This window comes from Tubulanus polymorphus, chromosome 5 (assembly GCF_964204645.1).
Source record: "Tubulanus polymorphus chromosome 5, tnTubPoly1.2, whole genome shotgun sequence".
Classification (NCBI taxonomy): Eukaryota; Metazoa; Nemertea; class Palaeonemertea; order Tubulaniformes; family Tubulanidae; genus Tubulanus; species Tubulanus polymorphus.
In genome coordinates this window covers 18,054,732-18,072,484 of record NC_134029.1, presented here as the reverse complement: position 1 = coordinate 18,072,484, position 17,753 = coordinate 18,054,732, and the positions used below count along the sequence as shown (strand labels likewise).

General features: G+C 42.1%; 1 protein-coding gene across 1 annotated transcript in view; it reads right to left on the bottom strand.

Moving 5' to 3' along the window:
- LOC141904906 (E3 ubiquitin-protein ligase HERC2-like) overlaps positions 1-17,753 on the bottom strand; it is an 82,536-nt gene that overhangs the window by 11,395 nt on the left and 53,388 nt on the right. The window contains exons 48-65 of the mRNA XM_074793517.1: positions 16,793-16,874; positions 16,473-16,707; positions 15,955-16,132; positions 15,375-15,628; positions 15,088-15,232; positions 14,410-14,635; positions 13,720-13,900; positions 13,212-13,410; positions 12,950-13,060; positions 12,053-12,401; positions 11,841-11,948; positions 10,155-10,445; positions 9,789-9,925; positions 9,057-9,182; positions 2,390-2,661; positions 1,618-1,816; positions 874-1,088; positions 162-339 (exon numbers count right to left, since the gene is read on the bottom strand). Of these exons, the coding sequence (XP_074649618.1) occupies positions 162-339; positions 874-1,088; positions 1,618-1,816; positions 2,390-2,661; positions 9,057-9,182; positions 9,789-9,925; positions 10,155-10,445; positions 11,841-11,948; positions 12,053-12,401; positions 12,950-13,060; positions 13,212-13,410; positions 13,720-13,900; positions 14,410-14,635; positions 15,088-15,232; positions 15,375-15,628; positions 15,955-16,132; positions 16,473-16,707; positions 16,793-16,874 (3,486 nt within the window). The remainder of the gene's footprint in view (positions 1-161; positions 340-873; positions 1,089-1,617; positions 1,817-2,389; positions 2,662-9,056; positions 9,183-9,788; positions 9,926-10,154; positions 10,446-11,840; positions 11,949-12,052; positions 12,402-12,949; positions 13,061-13,211; positions 13,411-13,719; positions 13,901-14,409; positions 14,636-15,087; positions 15,233-15,374; positions 15,629-15,954; positions 16,133-16,472; positions 16,708-16,792; positions 16,875-17,753) is intronic.

Sequence of the window (17,753 nt, the reverse complement as noted above, 5' to 3'; positions counted from 1 at the left end):
TCAATTAGATGTTTAGGTGAAATAAGACTCCAGAAACCCAGATGAGGACAAACATTTAAATCGGAATCACAGTGCCTGTTCTTCGCTTCCTGTTGCTCGCGGAACATCAGGTCAACTCCCCATTTTCGGTACTGTATCATCAGAAAATGAGCGAAACTTACTAATTTTGGTTTAGTTTGATCTTCGCTATCACCATGTCCAAGACGGCCATATCGTCCTTTACCCCAGGTGTATAGCTCACCACTAGCAGTTATGGCGGCGCTATGTGCTCCACCTGCTGCTATATCCATCACATCTTTACCTCTTAACGTATCGATTACGCGCGGTCGATCACACGGGCTACAAAATAATTGCAATAATAATCATGATCAAATGCTGCGTGCTGCTAGCCAGTGCAGACCTAGGCTTACCAGGTTTTATTAAAGGATTCAGTTTTCATGAAAAAGATTAAGCCAAAAAAACGATTTAGTTTTGATTGTTACACTTATTTGGAAACAGAAAATAAGCAATAGTGACTTGACCAAAGAGTTTTTGATGAAAAACTAAGTTTAGGTACCCAACACTATTCGAGTTGTTGAAATTTACGAAAATTCGGATCGAAGATTGAGTTTTATGGTTTTTCAGCTTACCCGACATTGACCTATGCGGAGTTGACATTAATTCATTGAAATACAAATACGGGCAACCATAAAAAGTTACTGATTTCAAAAAGTTCTTGCGGTTTAATATATGACATGCCTAGGTAGCTAACCCCCTAGGGTTTGGTTTCCTTAATAAGTTTAACACAAATTAGTTAGTTTTTACTAGTTATTTAATGTTTTGAATGATTAACATAGAAGGTAGAATTTAATCATTCATCTAAGCATTACATACCTTCGACTGCCGTGGCCCAGTTTTCCATCCTCTGCTTCACCCCAGCTGTAAACCTCACCCTCAGCTGAGAGAGCTAGACAATGTTTGCCGCCTGAATTCACAGCTACTTTCTTTATGAATACATGCTGTATAGATTCGAGCAATGTCGGAGTAGATACGGAATCAGTCCCTCCGATACCTAGGCGACCACCGGCTCCATAACCAGTCGCATTTACCTAAAACACCAATAAATTTACATTGCAAACAATTCCATTTTCTAAAAATAACCTAGGTGGCGTTCAATCTAGCGAGATGTCCCACTCATGGCACCGATCACATTGTTAGCTGTATTCCATATAACAGATAAAATCAAACTCACTGGATCAGATAAAACCTAGTCTCGAAATTGACTAGAACAAATGACATGAACAAACGATATCGGTTTTAACTTTATCAAAAAGATAAAGATCACCAAATACTGATCCACATAGGGCTTCTATTCAGTTTTACAAAGATCACTGTTTATGGTAGTTGAGAGACCTGGGGGAGTTATAGCAATTCTCAAAGACTGCAGATACCGGTATTTCTTCCACTGGGCTAGAACACCACCTAATTCTGCCATGAATCAATTTGTCATGCTAATTATTTTCAGATGACATTATGAATCAAGAAACCAGTCACTACCTGGTATAGAAAACCAGCCCAAGAAGTTAACCATATTCTAAGCATACCAGTGGAACCAATGTCTCATCGGCAAACACGAACCTTTCCATCTCCTGTGACAGCAAAAAGAGTTTGTTCTCCACCTGCTAGTTGAACTGGTCTTAATGTCGCTAACGCTTCACAACTGACCGGTAGTTTTACTTTAGCACCTTCTACACCTCCAAGTTGACCACGATGATTGTGTCCCCAACCCCAGATCTGGCCGCTTCCGCCCCAAGATAACGTCCAATCATCCGGTTGCCTATAAAAATTATGATAATTCAGTGATCATGATGTGATAATTATGCATTAAATTACGAGTCTAAATCATTTTGGATCCCATGACAGTGATCCAACAAATGAAATTTCCCCCTTTTTCACAGGATATGGTTATCACATTATGGTTAACAGGGTTAATCTTTTGACTTCTGATGACATTCTTAATTGTCCATACAAAAGAACAAACTTGAATTAGAAGGTTTACTCTTTCTATCAACAATTTTCACAAAAAATTTTCATTAACAACACCAAACAGTGGAACCTCGTTATGATGAACTTCTGGGGACCAGAAAATCTGCGCCTTTAAACGGATAGTTCGTTGTATCCAGTATGAAACAAATCAAATCGTCATACTGCAGCAAAATTCTAAGGTTCTTATATCTGAGTTTGTTATAACAAGGATCTGCTGTTTCACAACAACCTTTACAAATCCCATTAATGTTGGAATATAGAACTAATTTGAGGTCCACATTTAAAGGAGTTTGACTAAATTTGTAACAACTTACAGATCTTCTGTTAGGATAAGAAAAGCTACGAGAAAACTTATACAATTTACCTGGCTAACCACTGAAGCAATTGTTCATCTTGTTCCTTAGTAAACAAGGTATGATTTAGGTGATCGCGAGTGTTCGTTTCACCCTCCGACGAGATTTCCATGACTTTCTTCATTACCTCCTCACTGAACGCGAGTGGCAACGGGGTGCGATACTCTAAACTATGGAATACCCGTGCCGCCATACAATAACGACGGAACCATGACCACTTATGCGCTTCCATACATGTAGCTAACATATCCAAGCCTAGATCACACGCTAACGCAACCAGCACCTGTAATTAATGCAAAGTAGAGGACACCTTAGTAGTAGAATAACCGCACTTCTACATGGATGATAGATAAAATGATCATAACTGACTGAGCAATTTCACACGTAAAAATGGTTTCAAGAGAGTCCAATAAGTGTGTTCTTATTTTTGAATTAATAAATTAATTTTGTTTTTAATCTTTTAAATTTGTAGAAAGAAGAGAAATATTTGAGAAAACAGAAGCGGAAATTGACAGGATGAAATGCATCACTTCGAGTGTATATTTTCATAGGGTTTAAAATGAGCTGATTTTTTACTGGGAGCTGGGGTCTGGGGTATATATATCGTCCAGAGAGCTGAGGTATGAAAGGATAAAATAGCTTTGATAGCTTTTTCAACATTTTCGTTGATACACCATAAAAATAGATCGAGTAAATATGTAAAATTACAATTTTTGGAACTAAAATTTGTATTTCCGAGTAGTACTTACCCTTTCCTATGGTTTTTGCCAATATTTTCTAAATTTGGATTTATCGCCAATGGTTTTTCTATACGACCCGGCCCTGCGGTATTGCATTTAGCCACCGGCGAAATCCGCCATCTTTTTACGTCATAGCAGACCAAAAAAAAAACAGCTATGCGGGGCAGGTGGGCGGGATTCCCACCATAGGAAAGGGTAAGTACTACTCGGAAATACAAATTTTAGTTCCAAAAATTGTAATATTTCCGTCGAGTACTGTACCCTTTCCTATGGTTTTTGCTAGACTAGCCTAGCACAAGAATGGTGGGAAAGGTAGATAGAAAAACCACCGCTCAAACGCAAGGTAAGAGGGAAAAAGAGAGCACTTACCCAAGCACGGAATGGAGCACTGTAGCACAGGGAAGACCGGTTGGCCACAGTGAGTCCGTCCAGCTCAGGGCCCCCCCCAGAATTTTGCGAAATTAATACTTGCAGATATGAGCCCAAACTATGTACAAGGATACACCCCCTGTGATCCTGATAATGCAACATAAATATTCTACACTAAAGGGTTCGATCGGAAAGAACGGACACCTTGAGCCATGACAACAGGACCAAGTGAAGCTAATGAGCCTAACTGGCCTGAAACATCCCGTAAATAAAATGACGTGAATGTCGACGGTGAATTCCAAAAGGCGGCCCGACAGACTTCCTCCAACGGAGCACCCGAAAAGGCTGCGCAGGAAGTAGCCATAGACCTCACTTGATGAGAAACCACTCCCTCCGAGGAAAGATTCTCCTTCAATAAAATGTCCTTGATCAGTGAAGAGACCCATCGGGCCACTGTGTCCCGCGAAATATCCCCCTTTAGGTGATCCAGCAGCGGAATAAATAACCGCTCCCGTGAACCCCTCCGTGAAGCAGAGCGATCTAAATAGAAACACAACGCCTGCACAGGACATAAAGTCCTGTCCGGGATGCCCGGTTCCACTCGATGTTTTAGGGCTTCAATTCGCCATTGACGCCCAACCGAGCCTGGTCGTTGGTTCTTTGCCAAAAATTCCAAAGCAGGCCGCAGCGAAACAAAGTCATTCGCTGGCCCAAAGACAATATGACCTTGTCGGACTGAAAGCACATGAATCTCAGAGCGACGGGCCAAGCAAGCCAAGAACAGCAAAAATACAGTCTTTTTTGACAAATTTGCAAATGACGCTGCCGAAAGAGGTTCAAATGGAGCCTCCATTAACTTCTTCAAAATTACAGACAGATCCCATGGTGGAACTGTCCTTGTTACCCGAGGCCGGGAAATAGAAAACCCTGCAACCAGCTGGGATATCCGATGATCCCCTGCTACATTTGGCCATCCAGAAGCACGCAATGTATGAGAAATCGCGGAGTGGTAACCTTTAATAGTTATGACCTGCAAACCTTTTACTACAAATAGGTGCAGTAAAAAATCTGCCAATTGAGCTACAGAGGGTGAGCATGGATCAATTTCCCCTGCAGCACACCAATCCACAAAATGACTCCATTTGGCATTGTAAATGGTACTTGTTGATGGCCGCTTAGATCCTGCGATAAAGGAGGCAGCCTGTTCTGAAAAGCCTGAAGCTGACAAGGATCACTGGACAATGGCCAGGCGAGCAGATTTAACCACTGGCTGTTTGGATGATGCCGAAAGTTCCCCTGAGACAGAAGCGATGAGAAATTCGGAAGAATCCTGGGGTTGTCGCACAGTAGGTTGAGAAATGGTAGGAACCATTTCTGAGCCGGCCAACATGGTGCTACCAGAACTATGTTGCAATTGACTGATCTCTCTATTTGATCCAGTAAGCGCGGCAGGACTGGTGTGGGCGGGAACGCATATGTATGCATCCCCGACCAGTCCAGAGAGAAGGCATCGACCCCCCACGCTTCCGCGTCTGGAAAACGGGGACACAAACAGAGGACACCTCCGATTGAACCGGGTGGCAAACAGATCCAGCAGCGGATTGCCAAAAATGCCCCGAACCCGATCGGCTACTTCTTGGTGGAGAACCCATTCTGTCGCAATAGCCTGACCTCGACGAGACAGAGCATCGGCCATCACGTTCCTTTTCCCTGCTAAATGTGCCACAGTCAGGGACACGCCCTTTGTCTGGCACCAAAGAAGAATTTTGGCCGACACACCTGTGAGGGTTTCTGTTTGAGTGCCCCCTTGGTTCTGAAGGTAAGCCCTCACTGTTGAATTGTCTGTGGCTAACCAAACGTGGTGGCCCTCCACTCTCCTGTGAAAGAACTTCAGGGCCTTCCACACGGCCAGCATTTCTAGGAAATTTATGTGGTTGGTGGCCTCGTAGCGAGACCATCTCCCGGCTTTGACTCGGTTCTCCAGATGTGCCCCCCATCCTTGGTGACTGGCATCCGTGAATACACGAACTGGAGCCTCTAACGGGGCTAATGACACCCCGAGCCGAAGATTTGTAGTTGCCGCCCACCACTGAAGATCCGGACTTAGATCGGTTGGAGGTATGGGAATCAAGGCCTTCGACTGAGACCAGAAGGCCTTCCAATATTGTTGCAAGCGCCTGCTTCTGAGGCGGCCTAAGGGCACCACCAGACCCATGGAGCTGATGGAGCCTAGAAGCCGTGACCAGTAACGAGCTGTTCTCGGGGTTGTGGACACTCCCGCTACAGCTTCTTGAAGTTTGGCTACTCGAACCATAGACGGAAAGACTTTGCCGATTCGGAGATCGAAGTCCATGCCGAGATAAGTGAACTGTTGGGCCGGCGTCAACTGAGATTTTTCCCTGTTTACGCGGAACCCTAGCTGATGGACTAAGTCCAAGACTGAGGTCATTGCCTCCCGACATTCCTGAGCCGAATTCGCGACTATTAACCAGTCGTTGAGGTAAACGAACAGTCGAACACCCCTTGACTGAAGTACCTTCTGAACTGACTTGACCAACTTGGTGAAAACCCACAGGGCCGTACTGAGGCCAAATGGAAGAGACCTGAATTGGAACTGGCGGCCTTTCCACTTTATCCTGAGAAATCGCCGAGATTTTGGGTGAATTGGAACCTGAAAGTAAGCATCTTTCAGGTCCAATGAAGCCGCCCATTGACCCGGACGGAGCCCTTGAATCACGTCCTTGGGCTTGGTCATCCGGAACCTTGGAATGTCTAGGTGCCGATTGAGGGATGACAGACCTATCACTGTCCGTTGACCCCCTGTGGCCTTTGGTACCATGAATATTCGAGAAAACCAGCCGGGAGAAGTTTCGTTGCAAACTGGTTCTATCGCTCCCTTCTCGGCCAATTCCTTGAGAGCCGGAGAGATTAAGGCCTCCTGACCTGGTTTTGGCCGCATGTCGGGAGGTGACCTCATCAGGCGCGGTCGCCTTAGGAAACGGAGACGGTAGCCACGAGACACGACCCGGGAGGGCCAACCGTCTCCAAAGAGGTCGGACCAGTGGGTTGCTGCCTGCTGCAGACAACCTCCCACTGGTCCAAGAATTCATTTCGAGTTTTTCCGAAAGGAAGAGCCCCTTTTTGGAGCCTTCCCCTTGCCTCGATACGAACCGGAACTGTTACGACCGGACGAGGCTTGACACGATTGTTGAAGTTGCGGGCTAGTTCTCCAACCGGCATCCGAAGCCGCCTGAGAAAGCGCTGAAGTTTGAGATGGTCCTGTTTGCGTCCGTGCCGAACCTTGCGCCGCCGGCGTCGGACCAGAACGCTTTTTCCACGGAGTTCGGGGGTTGGACTTGGCCTGAACCTCCCGAATCTTCCTCAGCTCTGCGGAAACCGGAGCGCACCAACCGGAGAAGAGACGTGAAGACGTCCCCAATGGGGCTCTCAGCAAAGCATTGGAAACCATATCCGGTAGACGAGTTTTGGAACTGGAGTCCATCACTGACAGACGGGAGGCTAACACCAGATTAGCCTGACCCCGAACCGACAACGGAATTACATGCGAAACAGACCGAGCCAAAGATTGGATAATCCGGTCCATTCCCTCCAGTTTTAGGGCAACTGACTCTGGGTCAATACGCCGAGCGAAATGCGCCTATAGGTGGATCGGTTGAACTAAAATATTTCCCAGATTTCATACCCCGTTCTGGAGGGGGAAATGAAAAAGTTCCAGGCCGACATTCACCCCATAATTGCGTATCCAATCGAGCCCATTCTCTCGAAACCGCTGACGATTCCCGTAAAACGTTAAGATCGGAGTCCGGAGGGCGATAAGCTTCCATTGACTCACCGACCAGAGGAGCTGCTGTGGGCTTAGCGCGAGTTGCCCCGTGCTTGACAAAGAACTCACTTATCATCGCTCTAAATGGCATGTCCCCCGCTGGTTCAGATAAAACTGAACGGGACGGAGACACATTGCGAGCCAGGGAAGCCCCCATCGTCTGGGGCAACCCACAATTGCTCGCGACAGGAACGACCCCAGAAGGAATTGCCGCTTCTGGGACCGGATCCTCATTGAAATCAGACCCTACCGCAGCATCCAGGAATTCAGAGTCAGAATTCCGAAAAACTGAGTGGGCTGGCGAACTTCTAACCGGACAATCAGGAATAGGCTTACCTGTTGTAGAAGTTGCAGCGACTTGTTGCGACGAAGATAACAAGTTTAAAATTTTCTCCTCAAATACATGGAAATCCTTCTGAGTCAGGTATTTTCCAGTATCCCGACGATCATGCCGACTTTGGTGACGGTCCCTCGAACGGGATCGCGACCTACTAGAAGAATCGCTTTCATCGCTAACCGACGTCGACGAACGATGAGAAGACCGATGGCGAAACTTCCGACAATAACGATCGTAGTCCCTCTTGCGATCAAACCTTGATCTGCGAGAAGGAGATCTTGCTCGTTTATTACGCTCACGGCGTCTAAATCTAGTGGGAGAGCATGCTCTATCCCCGGAGCGACGATCAGAATCAGACGATGAACGTACCGGATGTTTTGAACCGGACGTCTGGACCGGACCGGTGGCCGAACCGGACCGATGCCCGACCCGGACCGGACCGGTACCGACCGAACCGGTGCGGGCCGCTCGCGACTACCGCGGCGCGCGCTCGGTTCCGAACATGTAGTCTGAACCGGCCGAACCGGTGAACGACCAGAGACCGGTGAATGACCGGAGACCGGTGCCGGTGAACCAGCGTTCCTCCCCGGTGAACAGAGTTGGGAGGCCGATCGTACCTGAACGACCGGCGACCGCTCCGCTTTACGATAAGAAACAGGATTAGAAACGTCGGTTGGCACATCGGCCGAAACTGACGAATCCCTGCTAACTCAACGACGAACTCTTAGTTTAAGAGCCTTTTCGGCCCGAAGCCAAAGGTCCTCGGACCACACGACGCAAATCTTGCAAGGATTGCTCCTTGCACATATTTGACCGGATTTGCGCCTGCACGACGCACATGAATCGTGGTTGTCCCAGGCGCCAAACAAATGCCCGCATCCCTCCCCGCCACGATGCTGACCCTTGGGAGGGGGTGGCATAATTATCCTGTTACAAATCAAAACAATTCAATTCAATCAAATTATATTTGTAAATAAAATTCTTACGGAAAAAAAGAAACCAGGGATAACCCCCAAACTGAACGGACTCACCGTTATGAGAGTGAAAACTCCCTAATATCCTAATTCCCAGATTTTTACGGCGAAAAAATCCAACGCGTTCTACTGCGAGAACGCCAAGAAAAAAGATGGCGGATTTCGCCGGTGGCTAAATGCAATACCGCAGGGCCGGGTCATATAGAAAAACCATTGGCGATAAATCCAAATTTAGAAAATATTGGCAAAAACCATAGGAAAGGGTACAGTACTCGACGGAAATATACTATCGTTATTAGAATTTCATTCGTACTCAAGATTAAAAGCATTTTATTTAATCCTCTTAAACAATCTTCTTATACACTATTTCAAAAGGATTTTCCAAGTGAAATGTTATGAAACTTTTCCTTTTACCTTGAAGAATGGACTATGCATAAGGTGTTTACCGCTGCGTACAATCGGATCCTCGTATTCATATTGACGTTGTAAAGCATCAGGAAGACTTTTCACAAGTGAAACTAAAGCTGATCCACTAAATGACTAAAAAACAAAGGGACAAAATTGTGTAAGATTACTTGTAAGAGCGGGTGGCCACTTTCCACAAATTTACAGATTCCCTGAGTCTTCCCAGATTTTTCCATGAAATAACACAAAAGTCTCTGAGTGAATCCGAGGGATTTCTTGGTTTAAGATGTTATAATTCATTTATTTCTTCTGAATAACTACTGATAAAGATAAGTGTGGTCAATAACATATCTAAATTTTCAAGAAGTTTTTAAGGATTTTTGCAAAATTTGTCAAATTCCCTGAGTTTTCCCTGATTTTTTGCAGATGTTTCTGATTCCTTGAGTTTCCCAGGTCAGTGGCCTGTTAGAATCCTGTTAGAACCCTGTTAGAATCGTTCTTTTTTCTTATAACTATTACTTCAGTTTGAGGACAACTAAGCACTGAATGATAATCATTTTCTTAGTCATCTATTGCAAAAAGAAGAAAAATTGCCCCTGGGGGTGAGAACAATTCACTAGGTAATCCCAATGGAATGTGAGAGATAATTATCAAATATCAAGTTTTTCCCCACAGTTTTCGCTTTTCCATTTTCTTTATGGATACTGATGATATTATTATGTTGAATATCAGGAAACTTACGACAGATCTCGCAGAATCGGATTCGGGTGATTCAATAGTCGAGTTTGAAAGTAATGTCGTTATATTTATATTTGGTCCGAAGAAAGTGTTGATCAAAGTTCGCAGTTTCTGTAATGCCCACATTCGCTGACTGGCACCTGTAAATGAATTGATTGCAATTGTATTGTTGTACATGTCAAGGCTGGTAGATAACTAAAACATTTTGCCACTGCATTCCAAAAGTCATCCATCAAATGTACAACAGAAGAAATACAGCAGTTTTAAAGGACATTTGTTAGAGAGCCACAATTTTTCAACCGTAGACAGATCTTAGCCAAAACATCTGACAACATATCCTTATAAATGATCAGATAAATCGATAATTACCTAATGAGCTGAGTTGAGCACAAGCAGCAAGGGCAGCAGCGAGTCTTGGAATGATGTTTCGATCAGACGACATTTCCAAACGGAAATCCAATAAACACATGACGAGTTCGATAGACGGTCGCGATAACACAGTTCTATCGCTGAGCATATTCACTGGAGCGGCCGACGGCATTATCGGGTAGATCGTAAAACGCCAACCCCAACCATTCACCGATCCATCGCTGGTAAATTTCCACTTCAGTTCGTCGCCCGTGATTCGTAATTCCTGAGACCAATCGGACCATTCGCGACCTGAAACCACCAGGAAATAGGTTACCCATAGATGAAAGATGGGTCAGTCAAAAACTGCAGAGATGTGACTGCGGATGTATCGTGCCATCCATTTTTGAAAAATAAGGAGGATTTAAGGAGGTGTCTATATAGTCCGATATCCCTAACCATAGCTGTGTTCACACTACCACTTAAGCAATTGCTCTAATTTGGCTAGTACCTGGAACGGACTAATTTTGCTGTGTGTTCACACACATATATTCTATTTGGTTCTTATCACTGGTCCAGCACAAAATAACTTGCTATTGGAAAAGTGGTTTTATCAATCTAATCAGAAGTACAGTAAAGTATGCAGTCAGAAGCCAGTAATCTTGTCAGCCTTAATAGGTTTCTTGATGCATCCCTCCATCTTGAATTTTTGTATTCGTAACTATTATCATAATTCAAATGGTAAATAGATTATTGTTAATTTTTTGGTGGTATTGATTGTCTTTATATTATTGATTGTTAGTGCATATCAACAACAATTAGTTCTAAATGTTCCTCTCCCATCCCAAAATATTCATCCCTCTACCTACTGCATAGGGAGGTTTTTTTAAGACATACCATCCAGCTATGGGCATGGACACATGTTAGTCAACACGAATTTAAACGCTAAGCTAAGAAAATTAACTTCAAAAATAGTTTTTCAGAAAATATAGCAATCCCATATTTTCATAAGCCCACATTTGTATGCACCGAGGTGGCCCAATAACACACCATTTCAACTGTCAATTTTTGGGCTGCACATGAGTCTAGGGCAGCCGGTCATACATCTATGAGAAAACTTCCCAACAAACTAGATTGGTCCAGAGCTGCCAACTTAGATTTGATCTTTTTCTGACCACATGACCAAGTTTATCAGTATTTTCATAATTTTTCCAGTAGTCCCAAATTTTGGAACCAGAAGACAATTTAAAAATCAGTATTGTGGTCTTAAAAATATGTACTAGGGTAAATTACGTAAAACAAAATTTCCCGACTTCTGATACTGTACGTGTCCGCCATCTTCATCTCAGTACAGATGGCGCACTAGTACAGTGTCATGTTGAGAGTATAATTAGAGTTAAACAGCATGATTCTGAGAGATTTAAGAAAGAACGATGCAATTAACCATAAAAATGATTAAGTTTTTCCGTAACTCATCAAATTTTTTCAGTATTCTCAGGTGAATTAAAATCCGTAACAATTTTTCTAAAATAAGAACGTCGTATTTTCACACTATTTTACGGAACAGTAATGGAAAAATCAGAATTGTTGGCAGCTCTGTTGATCCACAGATGGATGAAGTGACAGCCGAAAGATGAAATCGACTTCAATACCATCATTCAAAAGACAAAGCTAGTAATACTACAAATAAATAGATAAATATCATACCAGATCGAATAGTAACAGTGCGGCCTGTAGCATCCATTATTGTTAATGGGTCATGTCGTCTTTCTGTTGAACACTGACGGTCAAATTCCACACGTAAACCTTCAGCACCTAAACACACAGATAGAGAACAGATAGAGAAACAATGGTTTTATTTCTAATGTGTGTAAACGGAAAATATTACCATGAGAAAGAGTGGAAGAATAGAAACAAACCCGGTATTTTCACATGTCCATTAAGCGAGGTGTCATCGGTGTACGGATGTGGACTTTCTTGTACTACGGGCTGAGCTAAACTACGTCCCGACTCGTTATCCGAGGCGACATCTTCCAACTCAGTTACGCACAATTCTAACAACATTTCGGCGACTTGCGCGTGCGTTTTACCCATCGCGGTCAAGACATCGGAGATGACATGTTTGCCGACGATGTTCACCGTGCGATTAGCGACTGCCAGTTTCAATAAATCAACGAGAACGCGAGCGTCGTCTGCCATAAGTTTACGAGTAAAATCATCAAGATCACTGTTCGCTAACGACGCATCCGCTTCCGCTGTTTTAGTAACCTATTAATCAATAGTGTGAACTATAAAATACCTTTATACTACTTATTTATCATAATAATTTCAAAATTAGGAACAAAGTTTCCATGAAGAATATTCTTAGCCGATGCCAAAACCAAGTCAACCTAGAGCCACCCAGAATAAAAGGGATGGCTCTGATTGCCATGGTTTGGATATCTGCGGATTCACATCTGTTGGAGAGATTTTATGAAACTTAACCCATAGATTTAAATACAGAATCCTATCTTTCAAGCTTCTGATGAGAGGTGCATAAAGTGATGATATAATCAAATTGAACTTTCGAGTTACTCTAGGTTAACTCATCTCAAGGCTTGGGACGGTACAAATTCCCTGAGTTTTTCCTTGATTTTTTTCTAGATTTTTCTGATTCCCCAGGATTTCCAGGTTTTCTAGGTCAGTGGCCACCAGTTTCACACAATGACTTTCATTGAAGTTTCATCAGCGTTGTGATATCATGATGAAATTTAAGTGGATCTCATAAACGGGTAATCCCGATGAACTTTGAATACATGTTTGAGACGGATAATTACCTCTTCAGCAGACGTGATAGTCTCAGCCATTATACTCGTAGCAGGAGATGCTTTCGCTAAATCATGCATGCTTGGGAATGTACAGATTCCCTCATGTCCACTCAAACTCATCTACAACGTAAATTCACAATTACTTCAAAGACTGGACTTATTTCAAAAGTGTGCATTAGCTATCTATTAAACTAATGGTTTAAAAGTGATGACCTTAAAATCCAAAAGATGAATCACTAAAATCGCAATAAAGTGTAATTTTTCTACATACCTCAGTTCCTGACGATTCACCCATCGTCATAGCTAGATGTATTTCACTAGGATCGACAACGCCCGATGCCTGATCTCGAGGACTGTCAATAGGTGTCGTTATCGGTGACGATATAGAGGGTGTTACTGGGCCTGGTGCGTAGTCCACAGGTACAGGTATTGCGCCATTTGACTTCATTAAGGCAAAAACAACAGCTATCCTACAAATTTAAATGTTATCACTTGGTTAATACTTACTCACCCAAGCATTTACCATGGAAAACTTTATTCTATACCATTAATCATACAGTCATTGCTACCGGGTACATGTCATTATACAGTCCGTGCTACAATGATACAATGATGATGAGGTTTCTTAGAATGACACTTTCCGTATCATTTTTTGAGTCCCCACCAGTCAAATATTCATTTTAAAAACTAAAACGGATACATAACCAGTTTATGTTTACAAAGGAAAAATTTCTTCTGTAAGAAACATGGTATCAACTGTATTGATAAATTGTTATTACCTGGCACATCTGATTTTCAAAGCCAAGAATATGTGTTGTAACGCCTGTTGTTTTGCACTGTTTGATTCCATTGACAGAATAATCTTAGCCAATGATGGCCGATTTGATTTCAGATTCAGAGAGTTACTATTCGGCAGGGGAGATGAGGAAGACGTTTCTTCGGGACCTGTTTCATTTATCCCTACAATTAAATAATAGCGATTTAGTCTTTTTCAGTTTTGCTGAAACAAAGCACTATGAGAATGGGAAAACGTTTGTATCTCCTAAAGCAGATACCAGGCGTAGAAAACATAGATACCCAGGGTTGGTTTTGCAAACTAAGAATCAAGGCTAATTTAGATCAGGTTAACTATAGGTCTGTAGCCAGTGGGGTTAATTTGTTTGTTTGAAGCCGTTAATGTCCTTTTGTCTGTTCAGCAAAATATATTTGAAAGAAGTTTACTAACCCTACAAATATGGCCTTCTAAATTCATCATTTGTCAAATACCAGCAAAAATATTTCCTTTTGGCTACAAGATACCTTTTTGGTAGAAAAATTGCTTTTTTGGAATAACGAACTGCCCTTGAAAACTTTTGGCTACAGGCCAGATTTCTGAATAGCTGATACCTAGTGTTAAATATTTTACCTTTCTTAAAACTCTAAGCCCACAATATAATTCATATACAAGGCCGCAATCTTCATACACTTACCCAATAAAGATGATCCGAGAGGGTCTCGGGATGAAGAGAATAGTACTGGTTCATGCGTAACAGGAGTAGATAGATCTGTCGTAGCCCAGGATATACTGTGCGAAGAACCACAGGCAACTCGAGTGATTTTATATCCTTCTAAACCGTGAACTAAAGCAGGTTTACGATTGACGGTGGTAGTTCCATTCCCCTGTTGCCCATGGTCATTATCACCCCAAGCAAACACCTACACGAAGTACACAACCATAAGATGTAAATAATCAAATGATGGTGATGTATGGATTAATTACACAGGTCCAAAATTATCCTGATTAAGCGATGTCTATCATACCAACTTCCATCATAATGTTGTGGTGTGATATTAGTTATTCTAAATCAAAACTGAGTCAGTGAAGTGGTGCACTGATATGCTCGACAATGTGACAATTTCAATATTTAATCCCAATTTGTCAAGCCGATGCTGTTGAAATTGGCACAAAGAACATGTCATGGGCTACAACTTTGAAATTGATCATCGCGATTACAAAATATGCATATTTGCCAAATAAATGAAAATGTTATATAACTACTCAGCACCTCCTGGCAAAGATCTACAGAAACCATTGATTTTGAACTCATCATGATCTATGACTTTACAATTGATAGATTGTGATTACAAAATATAAACGGGTATGGTACCTGTCCAGTATCAGTGACTGCTAAACAATGCAGTGCTCCAACAGCTACGTGAACAATTTTCTTTCCTTTGAGAGCCTCCACCAGCTGAGGTTTACGCACGTGTGAATCAGTTCCATGACCGAGTCTAAAATAATCACCTTTACCCCTATAAATATAGCACCGAAAATAATATGTATTTCTGGTCTTCATGTTACATGGATAAAGTGTTTAGACTCAAACTATATAAGACTTTTGGATTGATATACAGTACACGTTTAAGTATCGGTACAAGATTTGCTAAAACCTACCAGGTCCAAACTTGTCCCGACTTTGTCAAAGCGAGAGAGAACTGAGCTCCGCATTCAATCTGACAAACTGATAGTCCAGATAGTCGCTCAACGAGATGAGGTGTATTACAGCCTTCACTTCCACCGCGTCCTAGTTTGCCAAAATCACCATCACCCCAAGAGTACACATAGCCCTCATCAGTAAGAGCTAATGTTTGCGCATCTCGACTTCCACAAGCTACTTGTATTACTCTCTGACCAGCTAGTGTTTTGACCTGTAAAAGGCATACATTTTTCTAAGAATCTATACAGATTAATACCAATTTCTGAGGAGTTCATCATGAAAGGACAGAGCAGTGAATTCAGTAAAACTTGAGCAAGTTTCAGGAAGCAACAATTGGATGCTATCCTATCATTTTTTTTGGGGGGGGGGACAATCCCCAAATTCCGTAAGAAAAATCGAATTCTGCTTCGATGATGTTCGGACCAATCTAAGAGTGCTTCTACTGGCCCTGAAGGTATTTGCCAAGTATGATAGTAACGAGAACACAATCCCCGACAGCCACTCACATGAATACCATCTTGTAGTTAAAGAGCATACCTGTTTAGGTCGAAGTTGCGTAGTGTTATCACCATGTCCAAGTCGACCATATTCACCAAGTCCCCATGTATACAGATCACCATTAGATATGATAGCAGCACTGTGCGAACTACCACACGCAATATCCCGCACTCGTTTCGATCTTAAAGCTTCTATCAACTTCGGTTTATCACAATTCCTACAATCAGGGAAATGTTTAAAACGACTATTACGGGTTGAAATAGATCCTTTAAACTATGCTGAGGTCATCAATATTTCTATTTCCGAGTCTAATGATGGTGGTCATTTAGAGTCTGATGTCTCCACCTTGGCTCCAAATATTTTACATTTACGTACTGACTTACTGTAAATATTTTGACAATCTACGAAACCAATATTGCAGTAATTGAGATCAAAGCGTCTCCAATCCAAAAAATATGAACTACAATTGACTTGGCCTTAATTATTGCTCTTTTTTGCAGTGGCTCTTGTCCTAACATCATCAGTTGAATACAATTTAATCATATTTTCACACTCACATTCGACTAAAATGACCTAGTTTTCCATCGTCTCCTTCACCCCAAGAGAAGACTTTTCCATCGACAGTCAATGCTAGAGCATGACGTCCACCAGAATGTACAGCAACCTTCTTGATGACGTAAGAACTCAATGACGTCAGTTGTCTGGGTACTGCGACATTACCGCTGGCAATGCCGAGCCCTAATCTACCACTTGTTGCCTCACCACAAGCAAACACTTTTCCATCTTGAGTTACTGAAATTCATTTAAAAAATTTCTAAATAGTTTTTTTACTGTGTATCCTATCCTACTCAATTCTACAGAACAAAAATTCTCTTACCGCAGAACAGGCTCTTTGAGCCACCAGCAATTTGAACGCATTTCAATGACGATAGAGTTTCATTCAAAACTGGAGTTTTAATCTAAACATACAATAGATGAAGTAATGACCAGTTCAAGCATTACAAATCACTTTGTGGACCACAAAATCCTTCAGCAAATCAGCAACAGAATTGATATCATTATGCCTATCAGTATATGCTTACTAGCCCACGTGTGAGAAAGCCAATAAACCTAGCTATAAGTGATTCAGTTCAGACAATCCTGATACAAAACTGCTTAATGCTGTTTTTACTTTTTTGTATTAACTGTGCCCCTTACAAAGCCACCATACATGCTGCTAATAAAAAAGGGGTTAGCTTTCAAAATCTGAGTACAAGATAAAGATGGTTGAATTCACAGAATTTTTTTCTAAAATCAATCAGCCTGAACTGGCAAGTGATTGATGGTTGTGTTATGTTGGTGGGTAAATTCAATACATCAGATTTGGAAAGAACTATAAGGGGCTAAGATCATATTGTCCTTCAATTTGAACAAAAAATTCTGTAATTTTGTCCGCGGATCACACAACTATATCTGTACTTCGATTTCTAATTTCAAAATCAAAAACCCTGTTTCGCTCACGGCAGGTGTGGTGGGTTTGTAAGGGACACCAAATCATAAAATCAAACGAAATCTACCAATTGAATGAATAACAGGGTCAATCCCTATTTTAAGATCAAGATTGATTTGTCCATTTTATACAAGTGATCTTAACCATCAGTATTGGTAGATTGAATAGTTTTACCACCAGTATACAAGTAGTATTTCTTACAAAGCATCTTTGCGTTTAAATGATAATGGTCACTCAAAAAATTTTTCAATCCAAAAACTACATAATCTACTGAAAATTCTCGTGCGATTTTTTGTACAAATTTCACCGCTGGACTATAGGATAAATATGGCTTTTAATGGCGCAATCC